The 24,009-nt window shown below is 40.9% G+C and overlaps 4 protein-coding genes across 6 annotated transcripts in view; 2 read left to right on the top strand and 2 right to left on the bottom strand.

Annotated features, from left to right (window-relative positions):
• The first annotated feature begins 44 nt into the window (after window positions 1-44).
• On the top strand, window positions 45-5,146 carry LOC108143867 (zinc finger protein Xfin). Its single transcript, XM_017268431.2, has 5 exons — window positions 45-299; window positions 366-685; window positions 738-818; window positions 1,123-2,668; window positions 2,736-5,146. The coding sequence occupies exons 1-5, from the start codon at window positions 171-173 to the stop codon at window positions 4,986-4,988; spliced, it is 4,329 nt and encodes a 1,442-aa protein (XP_017123920.1). The 5' UTR covers window positions 45-170; the 3' UTR covers window positions 4,989-5,146.
• Window positions 5,147-6,681: 1,535 nt separating this feature from the next.
• LOC108143868 (cytadherence high molecular weight protein 2) lies at window positions 6,682-12,020 on the top strand. The gene is made up of 8 exons (XM_041709013.1): window positions 6,682-6,782; window positions 6,856-7,034; window positions 7,101-7,546; window positions 7,870-7,941; window positions 8,006-8,354; window positions 8,785-9,025; window positions 9,254-11,791; window positions 11,849-12,020. The coding sequence occupies exons 2-8, from the start codon at window positions 6,917-6,919 to the stop codon at window positions 12,018-12,020; spliced, it is 3,936 nt and encodes a 1,311-aa protein (XP_041564947.1). The 5' UTR covers window positions 6,682-6,782; window positions 6,856-6,916.
• Window positions 12,021-12,192: 172 nt separating this feature from the next.
• LOC108143870 (myogenesis-regulating glycosidase) lies at window positions 12,193-14,501 on the bottom strand. Its single transcript, XM_017268437.2, has 2 exons — window positions 12,682-14,501; window positions 12,193-12,464 (listed from the first exon to the last, which is right to left on the bottom strand). Exons 1-2 carry the CDS (start codon window positions 14,459-14,461, stop codon window positions 12,265-12,267), a joined length of 1,980 nt encoding a protein of 659 aa, XP_017123926.1. The 5' UTR covers window positions 14,462-14,501; the 3' UTR covers window positions 12,193-12,264.
• An 802-nt stretch (window positions 14,502-15,303) lies between these two features.
• LOC108143819 (furin-like protease 1) overlaps window positions 15,304-24,009 on the bottom strand; it is a 142,516-nt gene continuing 133,810 nt past the window's right edge. For 2 of the 3 annotated variants that reach the window (XM_017268357.2, XM_041709011.1), the window contains exons 11-13: window positions 23,495-23,661; window positions 19,911-19,986; window positions 15,304-16,256 (exon numbers count right to left, since the gene is read on the bottom strand). In XM_017268357.2, coding sequence (XP_017123846.2) covers window positions 15,523-16,256; window positions 19,911-19,986; window positions 23,495-23,661 — 977 coding nt within the window. In that variant the 3' untranslated portion in view covers window positions 15,304-15,522. The remainder of the gene's footprint in view (window positions 16,257-19,910; window positions 19,987-23,494; window positions 23,662-24,009) is intronic. The other variant, XM_041709012.1, reaches the window with a different exon arrangement.

Below are 24,009 nucleotides of genomic sequence, written 5' to 3'. Positions count from 1 at the left end.
CGCAGTGTTGGAAAATGCAGGACTTCAGTTGTAAACAGCTGGGTGCTTAAAACGGTCACACCACAAAAAAGGGCTCTTGTTGCATTTTCCTCGATCTCTTGAAGTTGTTCATTGCATTAGCAAGTTTTTCATGAATTTCCTCTAAAAAGAATGAGTGAATTGTGGGCAAAATGCTGCCAACCGATATTTGCCGTACTTGTGCCCAGCAAAACAGCAATTTACTGCCCTTATCCACTTGCCTGGCCAGAGACGCCACCAAAAGTCTCTACGCTGTGCTCCAGGAACTCACGCAAATTGATGTAAGTTGTTATTTAGTTATTATTATAAATTAGAAACAAAGAAAACTTGAAATGCCTTTTCTACAGCCCCAGCGAGACAGCTCGGATGACAATCTACCGCAGCATCTGTGCACAGATTGCTGGACAAGATTAGAGGACGCATACGCCTTTGTGAAGCAGGTCCGAAAAGTCAATGGAGAACTCACAGCTCGATTGAGGGAATGCCTGGATGAGATGCCTATAGATATTCCCCAGGAGCAGAGCATAAAAACCGAAGTTGACCTTGACGATGGGGGCAATAAGTCCGAGGTGGATGTGGACGCCACTGGGATGGAGACTTTGGAGCTTAAATGGCGGCCGGAAAGTGCCAGCGATGATGACTATGCTGATGCAGCAGAAAGCGATGGGTGGGTGGCCTTCAATTTTTAATGGACACTTAACTAATTAAAAAAGTTATAGGAACAAAGGTGATCAGAAGCCCTATCATCTGCGACGAAGCTCTCGAAAAGTTAAGCTGCCAGTGGAAAGCGAAAATGAGGAGTAAGAAACATTTCGTTTTTGATAAGATAAGCTAACTGCTAATGAAAACTCTCTTTTGCACAAAGGAGTCAGTCATTGTAAAAGTATCTTTAAAATAGTGTAAAAATTACTCTTCTTGGCCTTGTGTATCCGAAAAATTAACTCCTCCTTAAACTGTAAGAGATTACTTTTTGTTTCAAAATCAAAAAGTTCATATCCAAACTAAATCAATTTTATTCTTTTCCTACATATATAAGACTAGACTGTTTTAAATATTTCTTATTGTTCCAATAGCATATGTAACTAAATCCCCTTTCCTTCTCAGTGTTAAACCAACTGAACCATCGCCCATCAAACGCCGTCGAGGACGTCCGCCTGGTTCTGCCAAAAGCCAGTCGATGACCACTGATGGTCGCCACGCCTGCGAGGTGTGCGGTAAGACCTTTTCATGGTACCGCGACATGCAGCGCCATGCCAGAATGCACTTCGAGCAGGCCTCCTTCGTCTGTGACACCTGTGGCAAGGGATTCCTGCGCAAGGACAAGTACACGTTCCACCTGCGCTGCCACAAGAAACGAGAGGCCAAATGGAAGGCTCTTCAGCTGGGAAACGAATGGCGCTTTGCCGAGCGCCTCTACAGCTCCGGCAGACTGAAACGAGTCGAATGCAAGCTATGCGGGCTGAAGTGCACGCACATAGAAGAGCTCAGAAGTCACCTGAAAAGCCACGTGGACTTGGAGACTTTAGTCAGTTTAAGAAAGGATAGTGATGTGGTTAGGGAACATTTCCCCGGGTTGCCCTGTGACTTGGATATTATCAAGCAGCAGATCAGCGCTGATATTGCCGAAGGGCAAGCGGAGAAGTTTGCCTGTGTTGTTAATTTCCACGGCTATGAGCTGGGACTCAGCGATTCGGATGATGAGAGTGCCAGCCTGGATTCTAAATACAATTGCTCTGTGTGCAATTTGCCGTTCAACCGCAAACACCGCCTGGTGAAGCACACTTTGGAGGAGCATTCCCAGACCTCCACAACGCTTCCCTGGCAACGCTGCAGCTTCTGTAAAATTGGTTTCCTCTGCTCAACACTCTACAATCAGCATTTGAGCAGCCATTGCCACAGCAAAATAAAACGATATCGTTGCCGCAAGTGTCCCGGCAAGTTTATGTGGCCGGAAAACCTACAGAGACACGCCTGCTCCCATCGCCGTGAAGGAACTATGCCCAGGCACATATCCTGCTCCTTGTGTGATGCTCCGCTGGCCAGTTTGGCGCGACTTCGTATTCACTTAACCATACACCAACTTGATTTGAATGGCATCAGCCCGGAGTATAATTCCTCCTTCTTTCGCTCATTTTACCCCAATGGATTAGACTGCTCTGCCGCTGATTTGGCTGCCCGCATAGCTGAAGATTTCGAAGTGCAGGATTTCGATCGCTATTACAATGCCTGCACGGAAAGTGGACAGGAGCTGGATCTCTTTGATTCTGAATCGGAACAGAGTGATGAGGAGACCAGCAAACTCTCTCATACCTGTCTGCTGTGTGGAGAAACTTCGAGTACCCTGACGATCCTAATGCAGCATCAAAAGAGAGTTCATTCTAGTGGGTCCATTGATCTGCCCTGCACCTGCGAAAAGTGTGGTTCTGGTTTCGTAAGCAAGGCTCTGCTTCAACAACACCGCAGGCGCAGCTGCGGCCAGAAACACTCCCGGTTCTACTGCCAGGCTTGCAATCTTCGATTCGTTTGGCAGGCCAACTATGAGCAGCATCTGAGGACACACCATGACACCGTAACGAAATATGATGAAGAGACAATGGCTGCCAAACAGGTTTATTGCGCCACCAAGCTGCAGTGCGACGAGTGTGATAAGGTAAGCGTTCTCTCTACCAACCATTATACATATCTATTAAGTCTTACCATTTTAAATTACCTTTTAGGTATTTATCTGGCACAAAGACCTCACGCGTCACAAGCGATTGCATCAGCCCCAATCGGCAGCCCAGTTCGACTGTCCCCATTGTCATCGCAAGTTCCACCGCAAGGATGGCCTCAAGTCCCACCTAAAAGTGCATCCGGGAGCACCGGAGAATCTCAAGGAAGAGCCTGCCACGGCCCACGTTGTACCAGGCCACGGAATGGCTCTGTCGCGGCTCAGTCGACCTCATGGTTGCAAGCTGATCCAGTGCATGATCTGCCTCTCGCGCCACTCAAAGATTAGTGATCTTCGGACCCACCTAAGATCGCATCAATACGGATTAAGCTTGTCCGCTGAGAGAGATACTGCCAGTGCCTCAAGATCCTTTTACCCGGAACTAGAAACTGTCTTAGAACGAGATAAGTTGGCCGGGAAAATTATGGCCGATGTGGAAAGCGAACTAGAGTTGGATCGTTTTGTTTCCATAACCAACGAGGCTGGCCTCGAACTGAATCTCGACAGCAGTGAAACTGATTCCGAATCCGAGCAGGAGCAGGATATATCAGAAAAATGCTATGCCTGCAATCTCTGTTCCACGGTTGTAAGAAGAAAATATCAGTTGTTTGCGCACCAATTGGAGCAGCATGAGTTGGAGGAGACATGTCTCGTTTGCTCCCATTGCCAGGTTAGGTTCGTCAACGAATCCCTGCTGGATCATCACTCCCGGACACTGTGCTACAATCCCCAGAAGGTTTTCCAGTGCCGCAAGTGTCCGCTTCGCTTTCGGTGGCGGGAGAATCTAAAGCTTCACACGAGTTTGTGCCATCAGCAAGGCGAAATCCCAATACCCGGCGAATCCTCTCAAGCAGTCGGTGCGGACCTACGGTGCGGGGAGTGCCATCGCAGCTTCAAAATGCAAAAGGATCTCACGCGACACACACTGATGCACGCCCAGGAGTCGAACATCTTCAGGTGTCGTTGGTGTGCACGTCGCTTCTATCGCTGGGCCAATCTTCTGCAGCACATTGCGCGACATGGCATAAGTGTCGACCAATTGCCCTATGCGGAGGCCATTTTAGATTCCTATGGCAATCCTGGAGGTCACAAAAAGGTAGAGTGCCGCGTGTGCAGCTTGAGCTTTCCCACAATCGCTGCCTTGCGTCTGCACCTCGAAACGATGCCCGCTGGAAGTCACCACGAGCTGTCCTCACTCCAAAACTACTCGATTACCAACCAGATGGGCTTCGAGATGGATCTGGATGACTCGGAGACTGATGAAGAGGACGGCAGGACACATTCGAAACCACCTGGCGCCCCTGATTTCTACACCTGCGGCATGTGTCAACTGCGATGTTCGCGCAAATTCGAGCTGCATCAACACCAGCAGGCCATGCACCGAATGGAAAAGATTCCCGACGGCTGTGATAGGTGCCTCTTCAAGAGCGTCTGCCCGGAAATAATTGTGCATCATAGGAAGACACAGTGCGAGAACCGGGAAAAGCAGTTCACCTGCACTCGCTGTGGTTACAAGTTCATGTGGGAGTCCAACCTGCTGCAGCACATGCAGTTGCAGCACGAAAAGCAAGAGGATCAGGAGCTGGATGAGTCCAAGGAGGCGTCTGGGGACGAGCCAAAGGCCGAAGTGGGTCAGGTGTTTCAGTGTGGTCTTTGTCCAAGAAAGTACAACCGCAAGGATCGACTCACGGCTCACTCAAAGAAGTTCCATGGGCCCGATGGCAAGGGGTCCAATCCAGTGAAGGTCTCCAATAGAGCCACATCTCCCAAGGAACCAAAGCGCTTCCTGTGCGCCTTCTGCGGCAAGGCGGTCAGTTCCTCCTCCAACCTGATTATCCACATGCGTCGGCATACAGGCGAGAAGCCCTTCAAGTGCGAGTACTGCACCATGGCCTTTCCCCGATCCTCCGATCTCCAGTGCCACCGCAGGACGCACACCGGCGAACGACCCCACGTGTGCACCGTGTGCCAGAAGGGATTCGCCCGATCCTACAAATTGCAGCAGCATATGCGCATCCACAGCGGCGAGCGGCCTTACAAGTGCACATACTGCGAGAAGAGCTTCACGCAGTCCAACGATCTGACCCTCCACATCCGGCGGCACACTGGCGAGCGGCCCTATCAGTGCGGCGTCTGTGGTGAGCGATTCATTCAGGGAACGGCCCTCAAGAACCATCGAATGCAGCAAAGTCACTACGAGGAGGGGCAGGAATCAGGGGATCCCCCGAGACGTACGGTTCTGGAACAGTTTACTATATAGGAATGAGGAAGATCCGTGTTCAATATAGTTATATTTAGGGTTTTGAAAGTATGTAAAAGTTCAAGATATTGATGGTTAAACGGAAATTTAACATTTTTGGCATGCCTAAGCTTCTGCTTGGTTAGCTTTAAAATACTAAAAGGCTTTTGGACTATTAAAACATAAGGCTCCTCATTTGGTTTCTTAAGGAATCCTTTAAAATACTTAAAAAACCGAATGGCGTCCTCTTTAATATGATCTTTCTACGAGTTTAACGGGGTATGGCATTCGTATTCCGTGCTATGATAACATTATCATTCCGTATTGCCAAAACAAAGTGACACTTCTGCATTGCATTTGGCATTTTAGGTTTTTATTGCGTGCATTTAGGCGAGGCTGGTCGCTCTAATTGCGCAGCTGCCTGCAGAACTTTTTTTTCGCCTGGTGATTGAGCTCGAGAAATCTTTCAAATTGGCACAAATCGAGCGTTTCGAAGCAGGTTTCCGATTTTGACACCAGGCCAACAGAAATCCCAGTAGGTGGCTACTGGGCTCTAAGAACCAATTTCGCGGAGCCCTCCCATTGGTCGACCAATAGGAACACACCATCCCGATTGCTAAAAACAACCGTTACTTTCGTTCCAGAACACAGAGGCGTAGTCACCGCGAGAAGGAGTTTGTGGGGCTATACGTCCCCAATTAGCGATTTTAATCTCCATTGACCAAATTCGGACTACGCCTCTGCTAATCGCAGAAAACTGAGATTTGGACACCTACTATGATTTATGTTCGCCTGGTGTTTCAAACCGAGAAATCTTTCAAATTGACTGACAAAATCGACACAAATTGAACGTTTCGAAGCAGGTTTTTCGATTTTGACACCAGGCCAACAGAAATCCCAGAAGGTGGCTACTGGGCTCTAAGAACCAATTTCGCGGAGCCCTCCCATTGGTCGACCAATAGGAACACACCTTCCCGATTGCTTAAGACAACCGTTACTTTCGTTCCAGCACACAGAGGCGTAGTCAGCGCGAGCAGGGATTTGTGGGGTTAAACGTCCCCAATTAACGATTTAATCCCCCTTGAAAAAATTTTGACTACGCCTCTGCTAAACGCAGAAAACTGATATTTGGACACCTACTATGGTTTATGTTCGCCTGGTGTTTCAAACCGGGAAATCTAAAATTTTGCTTGTCCAAAACCCAATTTTTCCCAACCAAACGCGACAATTTCTGATTTTGAAGTACCAGGCAAACAGAAAGCTTAGCAAGTTCCCAGAATTTTAAGCAAGTGTTGATGGCTGCAACGAAGCCACTCCCCTGGAAGACATCCGTTAGTTTGCAACTAAGCTCAAGCTAGAGATGGGCAAACAGCTTGTTCCTATGTTCGTGTCACGAATTTGGCCCGCCATACTCGAAACCCCGTTATTTTGTATGGGCCGTGTTGAATGATGTAGGCACGCGCACATCTCTAAGTAAACGTTGCTTAGACTGATCAGCTGATCCTTATCCAACTGCTAAGCGATTCTGGTCTTCTGGTGTATCCAAAAATTGTTTTTCTGGAGAGAAAACAATAATTGTTGTTTTACGCGCTGATCCAGTAAAGAAAATTGGTACAATTTTGGTTCACTAAAAGAAAACTAGAAGCACGGCAGGTTCCACCCTTTTTTTCAGGGGCTGTTTTATTCTGTGATAGTGCCACCTGCCACATCCATACTCGATACTTATCGCCATGCGTTGCCTTGACGACCGATCCAAGTGGCCTTTGGTGTCTCCGTTCAGAGTGAACAGCCACATTATACTACGGACAATCAGAGGTAAATACAGGAAAGGTTGACCTGCTTTGATAAAGTAAATCAGATGAACCAGCTCGCTCACGCCCACGTTTAGATTTAGATTTAAAACTCGAAAATTGTTTAGTTTCGCCGACATCCAATCCCCGAACACAAAAATGGTAAAGCGATTCAAGGCGTCTAGTTCGCTGGGGGCCAGCGATGGTGGAAGCGTCAAAAGTGGCAACTGCAAGGACTCGGACCAGGTCTATTGTGTGCTCCTCCATGTGGTCGAGGGTATGTTGACATTTGAAAATTAATAAATAAATTAAATAAATAAATAAATATGTATTCCCTGTCCAGCGATCAACTTCGTGAGCCGCGATGGCAGCGAGCGGGAGCAGATTGTGATGAACGCCGCCCTTAACACGGTGGACTTTGAGGTCGAGGGCACCCAGTCGGCCGAAACCATCATCTTCAACAGCAACTGCATTTGGGAGTGCGACCTGGCCGGGATCAAGCGCATCAAGACGGACCACCGACCCGTCAAGATAACCTTCTCTGCGTGCCGTGTCGGTGGGGCTGAGCGCAAGACCATTGGCAGCCTGCTTCTTCCGGTGCGAGGACTTCCGGTCCTAGCCACCACGGGCAGCCACAACGGTGCCAATCTGAAAATGTTCTGGCACAAGCTCATCTGCATCAGCAGCGAGTTCCGCTCCCACAAGCCGGAGGTCCTGCTCATGCTGGCCATCATCAAGAAGTCCATCCTGCATACCAAGGACTTCGATCACCTCATGCAGTTCACCGAAGTAAGTAGTTTAGGCTATAAACAAAAGTAAAAGACAAAAATGATCTTAAGTAAATTATTCTTAGTTTATAAAGAGTATAGAGATTATAAAGATTTTTCAAATGCATTTTGCGATACATTTTTCGATTTTTTCCATGTCGAATTTTTGAAAAATAAAAATTGTAATTCTAATAATTGAAAAACATTACTATAATTTGAAGTACATTCGTATATTTATATCACATTTTTATAAATCTATTTTGGCCATTATGTTAATAGAAACTATATGAATTATATGCTATATTTTTTCTAAATATTCATTTTGATATTTATATTATCCAACAGCAAAAAACGCCACCCACGCCGCCACTGCAGTCTCCCGGACACTCGATAACTGCTAGCATGCTCCAGTCGCAGGTGAGTTGCAGGTCTACCAATTTTGGCTGCCCAGGAATATTGATTCCGTAATGATTTCTGGCAGGCCAACGTCTACGTGCAGTCGTTGGTGCAACTGGGCCTGCTGCAGGTGGGCAATGATCCGCTGATAGACTGCGACATAATCGAGGTAGTGCTGCAACTTAAACAGCTGAAGAACGTGAACCGGCTGGTCAAGTCACTCGACGAGGGCAAGGGAACCGGCTCCGTGATCCTGGTGTTCGACTTCGTGGGCAATGTGACCAACATTGAGCTGAAGCTAAACGAGTCCGACTCCTACATTCTTAACGACGTCCTTGGGCTGCGTTTTAAGACATCATTGCGCAGCATGCGACTCTATTTCCAACGCATCTTCTATCTGCCCATCAACATGTACATGAATGGCTCGGCAATAGGTGAGCAAAAGAGCATTTGTTTAACTAACTCATAAACAGTTGCGGTCAAAACAACAGTAGTAGGACAATGTAAATTGCTCTAAAATAAACCTTAAAATTCACTTTTCTATATACTGTAGTAACAGATTTTATAACAATTTAAAAAAAAAAAACCATACGGCTTCATTCATCTGCATTTTGTATTTCGATAAAAAGGTTATTGATATCTGATCAATTTGTTATAGAAAATATTTTAAAATCTACCAATCTATTTTATAAATATTTTAAAATATACCTTTGTTATATTTCCGCCATTTAATTTATAGTATTAGCTTCTCGAAAATATAAAAAAGTAGTTTAAAAATTGATATCAAATTATTTTTCATAGCTTTTTCCATAAGTTAAATTGACGGCATCTGTATAAGTATGGATTATTTGTATTATTTTACAGCCACATACCGCATGGACTTTGGCAATCTGCTGCCTCCGGACAACTACTTCTCGGACAAACGAAAATACACCCACAACGGCTCATTTTCCTTTAATCGACTTGCAAAAAGGGACAGCGCTAGAGAACCCAAGCCGCCTCTGATGGAGTACTCCTTCAGTGTGGACGTAAAGACACTGTTATCGAGGCAGGGACAGGAGGAGCCTGAATCTACATCTTCGGTGGCGAGCGGAGTCATCAGGGAGTTGCCAAAGGATCGCAAGGACCCTGAGGTCATGTCACTAATCAACGATACTGCCTCTGTGGCCAGTCTGAATGTGGGTGCCGAGCTGTCAGTCTCGGAAGGATCCTGTCGCTCCACTTCACCCAAAGAAGATGGGCTCGATTCCGATGCTTCAGTGGATCATCGAAAGCCCGAAAATAGGCGAAAGAAATTTACACGATTTCAGGGTGAGCAAGACAGTGGGAAAAGCGAGGATGAGCAGTGCCTGGGAAAGACGTTTTCCGCTTTAGTGGTTCGTGAGGATCTCAATTTTAGTAAGGCGGAAAAAGCAATAGTTCGAAAGTCTAAAAATACGGAAATCCTGCCAGGTGATGATTTTGAAACTGCTTTCTGCGATGACAAAAAGTTAACTAATGTAGTGGAAGAGGAAACAAAATCTCAAAGTAAGAACAACATTGAATCTACAAACAAAGAATCTTCTAGCTCTCCAAAAAAACTGAAGATTAAGTCGCAGAAATCAAATGAGTTTCTCAGAGAATCTTCTAAATTAAAAATGAAGACTCCTAAGAGCAAGATTTCAACTTCCGAGGAAAATGATTTCGATAACTTTGGAGAGTTGACTTCCCTAGAACTGTTCGAGTTCGAGGAAAAAAGACAAGCAAAAGAAGCTGAACTACAGTCTTTGAGAATGCAAAGGATCAAAGAATCTTCACCAATGCCAATGGAAAGCAAAGTTCGAAAAACCAAAACTAAAGACACTGAAGTATTAAAAAATGGAAGCAACCTCAGTATTATTGATAAAGCTACAGCAGAATCTCCCAAACAGTCGGCACCCAAACAAAAAGTGTGCAATCAATACGTAAAAAAGTTGCCAAAAACACAACTCAATGAAGTCTGTTTAACCCATGAAAGTCCATCTAAGTTAAAAAGCCAAATGGTTTATGAAAAACAAACAGAAAGTAAAGTATTTTCAGAGAATAGCTATGAACAGAGTGATGAGGAAAAACTAAGTAAGAAACCAAAGTCCCAAAATTTAAAAACCAAATCGAGTTTTAATGATGTTCAAAGTATAGGCAAAACCAAATCACAATTTTTAGCTTCCCAAGAACTGGAAGACTTTGAAGAAATATCCACAAGCACCCAGGAAACGAGAAGTTTCAAAACATCTAAGAGTGATTTGGGTCTTCGGGCACGTTGGGTGGAGGTTAATAAAAAACAGACACAAGTTTTGGATGAAACCGAGAAGTTTCTGCAGGAAACTTGCCGTGCCGAACTCGACGAGGTCCTCTACGAGGATCAGTTGGCGTTCGGTCTGGCAAAGCCTCTTAAGCTCAAAAAGAAGGTTGGAAAATCCATGGAAGAAAATGTAAAAAGCATCAATTATGAAAACTCATATTTGGAGGAAATCGCCATCTGTCAGTCTCAAGGGGATCTGGTGAAAAAAAAGAAGAGGACTATACCCATACACCAGATGGAAATCGAAAGCTCCGAGGAATACATCTCATTGTCGGAAGGCATTTTGAGATCTGCTGAAATGATATATTCAGAAACAGAACATCGGGATGTTCGAGTCACTTTTGCTAAATCCAAAGGAGGTCGTGTTAAGAAAAAGATGAGGGCAGACGAAGACGATGTAAATCAGGATAATACTTCTCTATCGGAGGAAAACTTACAATCCACCGAGAAGATCTCTGCAGAATTTGAGCAGCGGGATGCTCAAATAAAATCCAAGAAGAGGGAATTTACTAGCTCCCAAGAATTTATCTCGGAGTCAAATTTGAAATCCAGTGAGCTCACTAATCAAACTGCTCAACCGCAGGATGTAAGAGTCCTCAAAAAAAAGAAATTAAAAAAGATTTTAGTCAAAGAAGATTCTCAGATCCAAGATATTGAATCTCAGAAAGAAGAAGCAGTTAGGCCAGTCAAAAAGAAGGTGCTTCGAAAAAAGTCATCAGTAATTTCAGACAACGTAGAGCACACCAAGAACGAACATCCACCGGAAGAAATACCAGATGTCAAAACAAAGAAAATAATTAGGAAAAAAACAAAACCCCTGGTTGACAATCCATTGGTTGAAGAAATTACAAAAAACCAGAAAGAAGCATTTCAAAATTCCCAAAAGAAGACCACTTCCCGAAAGCAATTTAAAGATTTAAGCACCTCCGAAGAATGTTATGAATTCGAACAGCCTACAAATATGTCCGATACTGTAGGACAAAAAATCAAGAGCTGGCGAAGGCAACAAATCGAAATCTTCGAGCAGGAACTGGCACTCAAGGAGTTGCATTATAAAAATCAGTTAGAGGAGATGGAAAACCAAGAGGCGAGAATACATATACTCAGCAAGGAGGAACCACATCTAGATGAGACTTTTATCAGTAAAAAAACAAACGTGTCGTGCGTTGACTATGAGGCGAAATTCCAAGAGCTAGAAGAACACATAGCTCTTTTAAAATCTGAAATGGAGGATCAAGTAAGGATTTTCGAGGATCGAAGTGTGGAGCTCCGGCAGGAAAACCTTCAGTTGTGCACCGAGAAAACCGCACTTAAGATTCGCATCGCGGCTATGGAACAGCAGATTGAGGATTTAAAGGATCAGGGCTCCGGCGGGGGAGATCTGAAGCAGGTTCTCGGGGAGCTGAGGTCCCAGAATCGACGATATAATATGCTTGCCTGCGAAAAGGAACGCTACAAAAAGCGCTGGCGAAGATCCGCCAGGAGGGTTCATGCCCTCAAGTTGGCCATGTACGAAAGAAATATGGAGCGGGAGCATTGCATTAAAGTCGAGTAGGTTTTTGTCTATAATTTATATATTTTTATTTAATAAGTAAGTGATTTTTGCAGACCCATTGACCTTAGACAGATCCTGACCCAGGATGCCATGGAGTTCGAGCGAGAGTATGGACAGTTTCGTCAGAATGGCCAATCTTCGAGGTATTCACTGGGATCGATGTCAGGATCGGGTGACTTTTCAATTCCAAACAAAAAGTGTATACCAGCTAACAACAACATTTGAGAGAAAATGTTTCCCTAGATTTTACCAAATTTACTGTGTCAATGTTGTATTTAGTATTTTACCTTACGTTTTTTTGAACTTTTTTTGTAGAAAAATAGAAATGTTAAAAAGCCAAAATTTCTTTCTGCTCAACTCCAATTGGAACCCCAATTTACCAAATCTACTGGGTCAATTTTCTTCTATAAAGTTTTGTTCGCTTTTTTTTTGGAGAAAAATATTTAAATGTTAGAGAGCCAAAATTGCTTTACTCCAGCTGGAATCCCACACGCACAAAGTAGGGCAGTGTGTTCAAGGGAGCGGCGTAGTCCATCACCCAGGTGGGTCCACTGTACGTCTGGTCGCTATTGCCATCCTTCCACTCGCCCTCCGGCAGGTAAATGTCCCGCTTGGTGGCTCCCTCAACCACAATGGGAGCAGCGATAATGTCGTCGCCCAGTAGGAATTCTGAAATATAAGATAACATTAGTTGGAACTAAATTTTACCACACTTATAAATAAAATGGAAAAGTTAAAATCAATATTAAATTAAATATAATTCACACTTAAAAACATGATTTAAAATGGTGTTCTATATCTTCTAAACTTATAGATAAAAATCAAATCGCAATAATTTATTTTTTTTGACAGTGCAGATTTAACTACATATTAGATAACCACTCACCATCGTAGATGGACTGCGCCACCTCATCGGTGGGGGCGATCCACCAGAGTGGGGCATTCACAGGCTCTCCCGAATCCACGGCTCGCTTGAAGAGCTTCATGATGTAGGGCGTGTACTTAGCATGGAGGGCGGTGAAGCTCTTGCTGATCTCAATGGCCTCGGCGTCAAAGTTCCAGGGCACAAAGGAGAACTGCAGGGCGGGCATGAAGACATTGGCCTGCAACCAGCGCAGGAAAAGCTCCTTAGTTGGTGGCTTCTCGTAGTAGCCATTACCGCCAATCATATCAGGCAGCACGAAGGGATAACCATTGAGGTTCATTTGCAGCATCGAAGAGATCAGCGTGAGCAGGCCATTGTTCCAGCCCCACTCCGAATCCTTGTCCACGATGCGCACAAAGATAGGCTGATCCTGGGTATTCTGGGCCGAACGCACCTCGACCATATCTCCAAAAGCAGCCACAGTTCGCACATAGTCGCCCACCGCCTGGAGCGGAGTCACCATGGAACTGCTGGCTTGCAGCACCGGGTCACTGGGCAGCCAACTGGTCTCTCCGGCATCAAACTTGAAGCTATCGATGCCATCCTCATCCTGCAGTCGCTTCAAACGCTTGCTGAACCAGGCCTGAACCTCCGGCTTGGTGAAATCCAGAATGGCCGCATCCTTGGGCTTGCTGTTCCACCACTGGGTATCGGAACTTCCCTCGTGATCCAGCACCAAGTAGCCCAGGGACTTGGCCTCCTCGTAAATAGCCGTGCAGTTGTTGTTGATGAATGGATGAATCCACAGGGTCACACGGAAACCCAAAGCCTTGAGGTCATCCGTCAAGGTTTTGCTATCGGGGAACTTGTTCTTCCTGAATGTCATGGCCCCATAGCAATCCTCCCAATCATCATCGATTTCCAGCTGGCTGTTGTTGAAGCCATTGTCCAGGATCTGCTTGGCAAAGTCACGGACCACATCATCGGAAACCTCCGCTTTGTAGAGGGCCCAAGTGGACCAAACGGGATGCATGACCATTCGCTCATCGGGATGGCCGGTGGGTTGTCCATGGAAAGTCTTCACGGCATATTTGTGAGCTGCCTTGGCATCCTTGGCCACAGCAATGTGGTACACAAATTTGGCAGACGTGACCCGGGGATCATAGGGCAGTGCACTGGTGGCACTCAGACACAACTGATCCGGATAGTCCGCCGTATTTTGATCAATAAACAGCGGCGTATTGCTTTCCACATAAAGGAAAACGCCATCGCCGTTCAGCCAATAGCGTTCACCCACTCCAAAGTTGTCCAGCTCCTTGGGCAAATAGGAGTAGTTGCTGTGCCTTTGCCGCTCCACAGGCCAATAGTGCTGCTTTTGCTCCGGACCACTGAACCAGTGAGTGGAGCCGGTTTTGAGGGGGAAACAATCCCTGGGCTGGCTTCCCTGCAGCACCTGATCTCGGGACACTTTCACATGGGTGATCTCACTGCCTGTGCCGGAAACAACGGCGTTTTTAACCAGTGTGAACTCTATTGTGTTGGTGCCATCGGTTAAAGTGTAGCCACCACTGCTGGTTTCCACCAAATTGGCACTGCTCTCAAAGTTGTCGAAGGTCACTGTTTGCAGGCTCTTCTCGCCCTTCATCAGCTCAAACTGCAACTTATCACCGCGCCTCAATCGCACATAGATATTGCTGTTTGGGAACTTGTAACGCTGCTCAATGCTGGCGCAAGTGTATACTGCCTCCCAGAGGCAGCAAAATGCCAACAGCAGGCTAGGTACTACTGCAATAAACATCATTTTCGTCCGCTGCACAAAAATCAACTGCCGGGCAGCTGGCAAGCGATGGTACTATATAGCTGCGATAAGGAAATCAAGGAAATTCTAAAGAGCTATGGTCACTACATATTATACAAATAAAGCTCTTGAGAGTTGACAAAACACATTGCTCACCTGGGGGTGCACTAGCCAGCAACGTGACGTGATAACCCCGATGATAAGCCATGATTGTCAGGCACCAACCTGGCTTTCTACATTTCCCATTAGCTAATTGATTGCTGTTAGCGCTGAGATTGCGGCTCACCTACATCGACAGTGCGGAATCTCAACAGGGGTTCTCTGAAAGTCAAGGACGACTGCGGCTTCAAAGTAATCTTAAAGTTCCAAATATCTATTTTCAACAGCTTATCTTTACATAAACATTTTGCTTTGATTTCCTCAAGTGCAACGATTACTTGTGCCTTTCTCAACAAGTTGTAAACATTTTGTTGAGTAATATAATCGTTATCATTTTTGGTGACTCATACTTTTTAGTTTTTTCAAAGAGAATATTTAAATTATTATAAAAGTTTTATTAAGGCATAAATATTCATATATTAAGTTTTGATATACTCTTTTTTTTTTGATTTCTTAATACTTTTAAACTATTTTGGCTTTAATAAACAAGGAATTTTAATGCCGTCGAATGTAAAATATGTGATTGTCCTTGGCTGAGGATTTATACACTGATAAAAAATGGAATAGTAAGAAAAATATCTGCTTATTAGATTTAATATTTTAATATTTAATTAAATATCAAACCATTATCTTAGATTCAATGCAAATTAAATTGGAAAATATAAGATTTAAAATGTTGGTCAAGTTAAACATTCAGATATTAAAATCAATTCCGAAAATAGTCAAATGAATAATTTTAAATGTTTTCTTATATAAAATAACAAGAAATCGGGATGAATATGAGTACAATATATTTGAATTTACTATGTTTTTTTTCTTACCAGTGTATATAATATTTCTGGTGGTTATGATGAGGGGGTGGTGGCTAAATGCATGACGTGTAACTAATAACTTAATTCGATTATCTAAGAATCAAATGGCTTTTCGCTGGGCGCTTCATCGCGATATTCGATGACATCCTTTTTCTTTCCTAGGAAATGGGCCCTAAACAATTCGTCCTCATTATCGGAGTTACTTTCGTCGCCGGCCATCAGAGATACTCGGGAGTAGATTTCATTGGATCTCGCAGTTGCCCTACGATGATACACTATGCCGCCGGCAATTACGACGCCCATCAGACTGAAAATCACTGCAACCAGAAGTATAACAGAGGTGCCAGTCATATTTGACTGTGTATTTCGATCAGCCATTTCTGAAATGTCCACCACAGTGGCCATTCCCGTGCTGCGCACCACATAGGCATAGCAGAAGGTATCGTTCAGGATCTTTCGCAGTTGACTGCCCGGCGAACAGGTGCTGCACTGGGAGGCCAGAGGTCCATGGCAGGCCAAACAACTCCTATCGCAATTGGCACAGATCCGAGAAGGTGTCTGCACCAGTTGGGTGAGTGGGGTGCCAGTCGTTATACTCCTCCTCCTCCGACGATCCTCCGCCTGCAGAGGATCCTGATTGTCGTCTAAACTGTTGGATATTGACGCTGGATGATCGGTGGTGCGAATGCCATAGGGATTAATAGGAACCCTGGCCACATCGTCCTCCAATTCCTCCTCATCCGCTTTTAGTTTATCAAATGGATATGTGTGCAGCGGGCAGACATCAAAGCACAGACCCTCAAACATATATGCGGAATCATTGCACTCTGCGGAGGGTTAGAAAAATATATATTATAATAAATATCTAAAAACAAGATGAGCTAATAAAGTGCTTTACCTCAGCGAAAGTTTTAGAGGAGGCAGAAAGATTAGAAATTAGTTGGTTAGACAATGTAATGAAAAACTTGGCTGAACTTAAAACGAAGCAAAACGAGTTGTTTTTTGCAGGTTAAGCTTACAATAAACATACATAAAAAGAAAAAGGCAACAAAATGGACTAAATATGTTGGTAATAAGTCTGATAATTAAAAATTTAAAAACATTTTAATAAATGCCTATTATATATCATTTATTAAAAATAAAAAATAGTATTTTATTACAGAAAAATATTTGCAACAAAGAATTCAAAGGTGTGTTTAAAGCAAGCTCAACCGGAAAAACATGCTCGATTAAAAAAAAAAAATAAAGCAAAAAATCATAAAAGCCAGTGTGTGATTGGAGATGGCAGCTTAGGTGTGTGTGTGTTCACTGTATCTCCGCCAAAACAAAACCACTAAGCATGAAATGAGAATGTAGGTTTTTATTGTGTTAAAAAGTTAACGTAGCGAAATAAACGAATTAGAAAGTGGTTAATGTCGCACAGCAGTAGTAAGGGATATGAAACTTTCCGTTTAGACCAAAAATAGAAGAACAAAACAATACTTAGGATGGAACCACACTCACCTTGTCTGCAATCTCAAAACCTCAATGGGAATTTGTGAACTCTGAACTGCAGTCTCTCCTCATCCTATAGTTTAAATTTTTGGTGAGCATGTTTCGCTTGCTGCTTTGAATTTTTTGTTGGAAATAAATTGCTTCAACAAGTTTGGTTTTTTTTACGGTTTCAATGCATTTATTTATTACTCATTTAGATATTATATAGATAGATATATACACAAACATACATAAAAAATTGTATTGAGTTTCGAATTGCGGCACTCTCAATTTTCATCATACCTACGAGGTTGTTTAATTTCTGTTTTGTTTTCTTTACATTTAAAAAAGTTTAATTTCATTTCGTTTCCTTTTCATTAATTGCAAGCATTAATTTAGTGTTTTGTTCCAATGTTACTTTACAATTTTGTGGTTTTTTAAAGTTAATATGTTTAATTGCTAATTTCTACCCCATGCCCTAGTACCAGTTTAATTTTTTTCTTTGTCTTTCAAATTTTTCATTTAGTATTAGCTTATATATTAATTTGGCTTTTTCTTTAATTACTTGATCGAGTAATTAAGCTTCAGAGTTAATTTGCTTGTGTATTCTGGTTCTCGTAGATAAATAAGTACCAAAGTTGGGAGTGTGCGCTTAAGAACAACAGAATGCATGGTAACGAAGCAGAATTTTGTTGTGTTCCTAACCAAACTCACTTGGAAATTTGTTCGACATAATTTATCTTGGTACTTGCCAAAGTTTTGGTAAATACTTGTGAGTGTTTAATGTTTATTGACTTGGTTAATATGTGTTTGTTGCTTGTTCGCTGCTAGAGCGTATAGTAGATACTGGGGAAATTGAGGGTTAATTCAACTATTTTCGATTGCGCTTGTCAATGCAGAGAGAGAAATGCTAGTTTTAGTTTGTTTATATCTTATGCGCTGGCTAATATGTGTGTGTGTCTGTTTTTGGGAGTGTGCGTGTTTGCTAAATACAACAACAACAAAAAGATACTCCTTCTTTTGTTCGTTACTTCGCTATAAACTTGTTTATTAAATTAACATTTATATTTGTATTGTTTATTGTGCAGTTACGATATGATTATTCATACAACAAAAATGCATAGACATTGGAAACATCTTTCTAAAGTCAAAAACCAATAAAATACAAATATAAATCACAATAGGAGATGAGTAAATTTCGATAGAATTTTTAGAGTAAACTAATAGTTTGTACCAAGTTTCAAAACAAAAACGATAAAAACTGATATGTTTTAGTTTATCGGTTTGATAAAAAACGAAAACCATTGTTAAGTTTTTATCTGCTCCTTAATAAAGAATTAATAATAATAATTATTGCACTCAATTTGCTTTTTGATTTGTGTTTTATATTATAGATTTAAGTAAGCAACAAATTTGTAACAAAGATATGTTTTGTGTAATTGTGTGTGTTGGCGTTGTGGACAAAGTAAATCGGTAATAATTCTGTGATTTTGTATTTAATGTTCAAGTTGCAACTTTGTTGAAAACTGCAGGAACTTTTGTATAAATTGTTATATATAATTACGATTTAATTGTTTAGTGGTTGGTACCTACTTTCCAATTTATTACGCTATGCTTTACCCCTACACCTTAGACTATTATTATTTACTTGTTCACGTTTATTTTAATGCCTTTATCTTGATTTTTTTTTCATTTGTATTTTGATATAAAAATGTTTTGCTTTGCTTGGCGCCTTAACACTAGAAACATTTCCATTATATACTTAGTTTTGGTTTTTCTATTTCGCATCTGCTTTTCATTTCACACCATATCAACCCCTTAAAATTTACCGCTGTCCAAGATTTAGTTTTAATTATAAGAAACAGTCTTTTACTATGAACTCTAAACTGCAGTGGTTGTTGTGTTTTTGACAAACATTTTTTCGTTTGTCTGCATGGCAATAATCATTTCTTATACAAAATCAATAACCAGAAAGGGGACTCAAACTTAAGGCAAAGAAAAGTGAAAAGCAAAAGCTTGCGTACAGTGCCCTTCAAACTGTGGCGCGACTACTTGGCTGGCTTGGCAATATCTGAAATAATGCATTTAGTTTACATGTACACATATATACATACAGATCGCTACACAGGACAAAATAGTTATATTTTTAAGATCATTAGGAAGTTATTTTAGTTCATAAAATTCAACAAAATGATATTAATTTTGGCAGGTAAAAAGATTGAAATGATTTGAATAATTGATCCCGATAATGAGAAGTCTTAAGGGATCTTTATTTTTTTCCTGTGTGAGTGTGGGAAGCAGGCATTTGGAAAAAACATGGATAAAACATATCAAACTAAGAAGGCTTAAAACAAACACAAACAATTTAAACGAAAACAATCAAAAACAAATCGTACAAATAAATTTCAACTAAACTCTTAAAACTAATGTGTTAAATGTATGTAAAATATATATTTTAGGATAAGTTTGTATATAGCTGTGTATAATTGCATTTCGACTAAATAATACAAAAATTTGCTTTGTGCGTCCCGTTCCTCGACAAAAAAGGAAACTCAATAAAAAACAACCTTTGTTTTTGCCCTGCTACGCCTTTAGAAGCGTAAGTGTGCGTGTGTGTTGCTTGTGTCAGTGTGTAAAACTAGACTTACATTTAAATTTAACTACAAAAATGTTTAGTTTGTATATTTTTTTGGACTTGCAGTGATTCTTCCATCTGTCGCCTACTCTAAAAATTACTTATTTTTGTTACTTTTTAATTTTTCTTCGTTCTGGTTACCATCAAAACTTTTAAATGGAAATTTTTTGTTCACTTTTCATCTTCTTTCGGTTTTTCGTTTTTTACACACAGTTCAATTTTGTTTCTTTTCTGTTGCCAATTTCCTCATTTTTTAGTTAATTGCTAAATTATCTAATACATTTAATTATGTTATTCTTGTTGTTGTTGTCGTTGGCATGTTTAAAGTTTAGGAAGAAGACTTGCATGATCGTAAAAAAGAGTAAGGACAAACCTAAGCACTTGCGATCGCTCCACTTAAGGCACGCGGCGGTGTTGCTGTGATCTCGGGTCATGCCCACATCGCCCACCTGCAAAATAGAAGTATAGTTATGGATTATAAATGGTACAAGATGGAAGAGAGTGGGGGATAGTAATCTAAAAGCACAGAAAATATAATAGCAAATAGTTTCCGTTTAATTTTTTGTTTTTGGCATTCTTAAATATTTTTAGTTTCTATAGTGTTAAGTTTCTATTGTGTATTAAAATAATGAAATTTATTAATTTTATCTAGGCAATAAAATAAGTAAATAAATTATTTTTAGCAAACATTTTGTTAGTTAAATAATAGAATAATACATGAACGTTTCTTTAAAAGGAAAATGTAGACATTTTCAAATGCATAAGAACTAAAAGTTAAAAAATGGAAAATTTTGTAAATTGTATTATGTTTTTGTAAGTTTCCTTAAGTATACAATTGGTATTCCATTTTCAACTATATTTTAAGCATTACTTTTTTGTTAAAACTTAAATTTAAATTTAAGTACATTTTTAACTAAGAGACTTAGAAAAGATATCTGACTAATTCAACTATACTGATGTCGAACTGCTTATTCTTCTCCAAGAATTTATAATGCCAGTTTTCTTTGCGACAGCCTCCTTCGCAGTTGCAGCCGTATTCATCGCAGTTCCTGCGCCTCAAAATATACCCTCAACCTTCTTTCCATCGCCACAAATACAGATGAAGTATAACTCAGGATTTTTGTCGTTTTCTTGGCCACCAACCGCTTGAATGCTATAAAGCAGCTGGGAATGCATATTGCAGCATTTGGAAGAAGCATTATTGACGAGGAAAACGCAGAAAACCTTAAAAATCAAAGGGGAAGCGAGTGCTACTCTCTTGGACAGACGACTATATAAAACTGTTTCCATTTCGCTAGCGAGGTGCTTATTTATACGAGATGCACGATTTACAGATTAGGGTTTTATTAATCAGTAGACTGATAATAGATTGAAAGTATCATTTTTACTATTGACAGTTTAAAACTGGTCTATTAATTTTATTATGCTTGGAAGTGATAGCGATTTTCTGGAGACTATAAGCCACATAAATATTCTTGAAAAGTAATTTTTAAAAACATAAGCTTTTGAATAATTCATTCAAATATTTCGCATACTAAGAAATATCCCTCATATTATAAATTTAAAAAATAAAAATAAAATACTATAATTAAGACAAATGCTTTCATTTCTGCCTAAAGTCCAAGGGTAAAAAACATAACCTTTGAATGACTCACTCAAATTTATTGAGTTTACCTCATATCAAAAATATAATAAATACATATTAAGACAAAGATTCTAATGCTTTTATAGCCTTTCCTGCTTAAAGTCTAAAGGCTTTTTGGTTTCTTTTTTTTAGCAAGTCGTCAGTGGTGGCTGAAAAGTTTTGCCTAGTCTGATTCCAGTAGTTGTAGTTCATTGCATGTTGCCGCTCTGTCTGGCATTTTAAGCACTTATGTATGTGGCTACGTCTGTCCTTATTTATAGCTGCCCCTTTCCAAAAAGTCTGTCCAAAGTCTATCTAAGTTCACATGCAATGACGTCGCGTGTTAGTAACGAAGGAAAAGTGGATGGACTGGAGGAACTTTAGAGGGCCTGCAAAAGTGTTTGTTATGCAAAAAGTTTTTGCAGCCAGCTAGCGAACGGTGAAAAGTAAAAAAAAACTAAGGTCACTGCACTCGCCTTTATTACCGCACATCCTCTTTTTGCTATTTTCCCTGCCAGTGACGGAAAAAGCAACGCTTTTAAAGCACAATAGGTGCCAAAAGGTTAAAATTGCTGCCTGCCCAGGGCAAGAGTGCACTTGAATAAAGCCCAGGCTTCCATGGACTGGCAGCCAAACGTCGGCAAAGTTTAGAAAAATGCTGATTCTGAACACGGAGAAAAATAACAGAACATGGGTGTCCTAGTTTTTAAGAATAGTTTTATCTACCTTTTTTTAATAGCCATTCAATTTCAATGGTATTAAATATCATGGCATAATATAACTGTATATTCTCTTCAATGGACATAAATCCTATGCAAAAAGTAATGTACTTGACCTTATTTTTTTGTGTTTCTGAACACGCAGAAAAACAAACAAAACAAAAATGAACCGCATAAAAAATTTTTTTTTTGTATACTCTTCGAGCCTTTTTTGTGATTCTAAACACCGAGAAAAAAACAAAGCAATGATGTCCTAGTATTTTTTTAATAAAGTAATAATATCATATAGTTTAACCACATTGTTTTTTTTTAAACAAAAGAGCATAAATATTATAGAAGTATTAAACATTATACTCTCTTTAAAAAATGTATTACGGAAGTAATGTTTTTAAAAACCAACTCCTTAAATATTTTCGTTGGTAACATTTTCATGTTTACATGTTTACTAATTAATGCAAGTGATAAGTTTTTCTCTGTGCCCTGATGTCCGCTGCCTTGGCCCACTGCCAAACTTGGTTAAAAACGACTGCCAAAAGCGGAATTAAGATGCTGGCGGATGCTAAAAGAGAGGAGAGTGTGACTCAAACAGGCCCAAAGATAACTGCTGACAGTGTATGCCTAAGTATTTGCAAATTTATGAGCGCTATTGGGCGAGTGCTTTGCATACTTTTGGACCTCTGCCTGTGCATTGGCGCGTGCAGGGGAAATTCGTTCATTAACAACAAAAGGGGCATGCTGGCTAAAAAACAAAAAAAAAAAACAAACTGAAACACGAGAAAAGTAAGCGAACTACCTGCCAAAGGACTAAAGGACTTGCAAGGCTTTACAGTTTTGTAGGTACTGCGAGTGTCCACTGACTGACGGTTTAATCAAGCTAGCCACATGCAAGCACGCAGCGTTATTCCGCGATTCTGATGCGGGTTCTCATCACTATTTATCTCCTCGCTGCCCCATAAAGCATCAACAAGGCACTGCAAGACCAAGAATTAAACAGAACACGAAGGACAACGGGGCGGATGAATACAGTGGAGGCTCACAGAACTGTCTTCAAGGTTTAGGGTCAAGGATGGGAAAAAACTACATGTTGGTCTTCTGTGTGTTTGTCGGCAGAGCTAATATAAAAAAATCGTAATCTTAAAAAAAATTTAAAATAATTTAATTTTAATAGTTTCAATTCCAGTGGATAATAATAAAGGGGGTTTTATTTATGTATAGTTCTTTTTGAAGACTAGGAAGGGATAAAGTTATTATTGCCTAATGTGTATATACATCACTTAAACAAAAAGCGCAAAGATTTAATTTTACATTTTCTTAATTCTTTTTAAAAACGCAAAATTAAATTATAATTTTTTTATGACAAAAATGGTAGCTACAACACTTGAACTAAAAATCTGAAATATTTATCTTTACATGTACATGTTCATAAAAAATAGTTATATTTATGTGAGTACTTTAACTATTTAACATTTTCCAATAAGCGAACATTCACTGTATGCAGCAACTGGATATGAATTGAGGCTACCAAGCTGAGTGACTAATGGCTATTCATACCGGTAAGAGGTTTTCACTCCTCAATTCACTACAGGTAGAAAATGAACGAGGGACTCAACTCACCTGCTGCATATTCCTCCACTGCCCGGTGGAATCGTACTCGATGTCATTGTGGGCCATGTCGTTGCCGTACAAATTGAACTGGTTGGATTGGCCGGGATTGGCCGAGTCCTCGGGCTGAGCGGGCGTTTCGGTGCCGTAGAATATCATGTCCCATTGTGTGATTTGTGCTGCAACGCAGAGCAAAGAAATCAAATGCATTTAGTTATTGCTGACTTTGGCCAAAAGGACTAAAAATAATCCAAATAAAATCGAAACATCTATACAAAATAAACAACAAACGGCAAACGCAAAATGTTATAAAATGTATGATATATTGCAGATTGTACAGGCGGGCAAACAAGTCAAGTGAAGTGCCAATAAATCTGCCATAAGAGCGATATATATTGTACGTACTTTATATATATAGCGCAGATCAAGTGCCGAAAGCTAATCGTAACTTTCATCAGCATCAGCAAAAAAAGATAAAAATGAAAAATTGTTCTGCTGACAACAAACTGAAAAAGCATTTTATAGTT

Source organism: Drosophila elegans, unplaced genomic scaffold (genome assembly GCF_018152505.1).
Source record: "Drosophila elegans isolate 14027-0461.03 unplaced genomic scaffold, ASM1815250v1 contig_468, whole genome shotgun sequence".
Classification (NCBI taxonomy): Eukaryota; Metazoa; Arthropoda; class Insecta; order Diptera; family Drosophilidae; genus Drosophila; species Drosophila elegans.
This window is presented reverse-complemented; position numbering and strand designations above follow the sequence as displayed.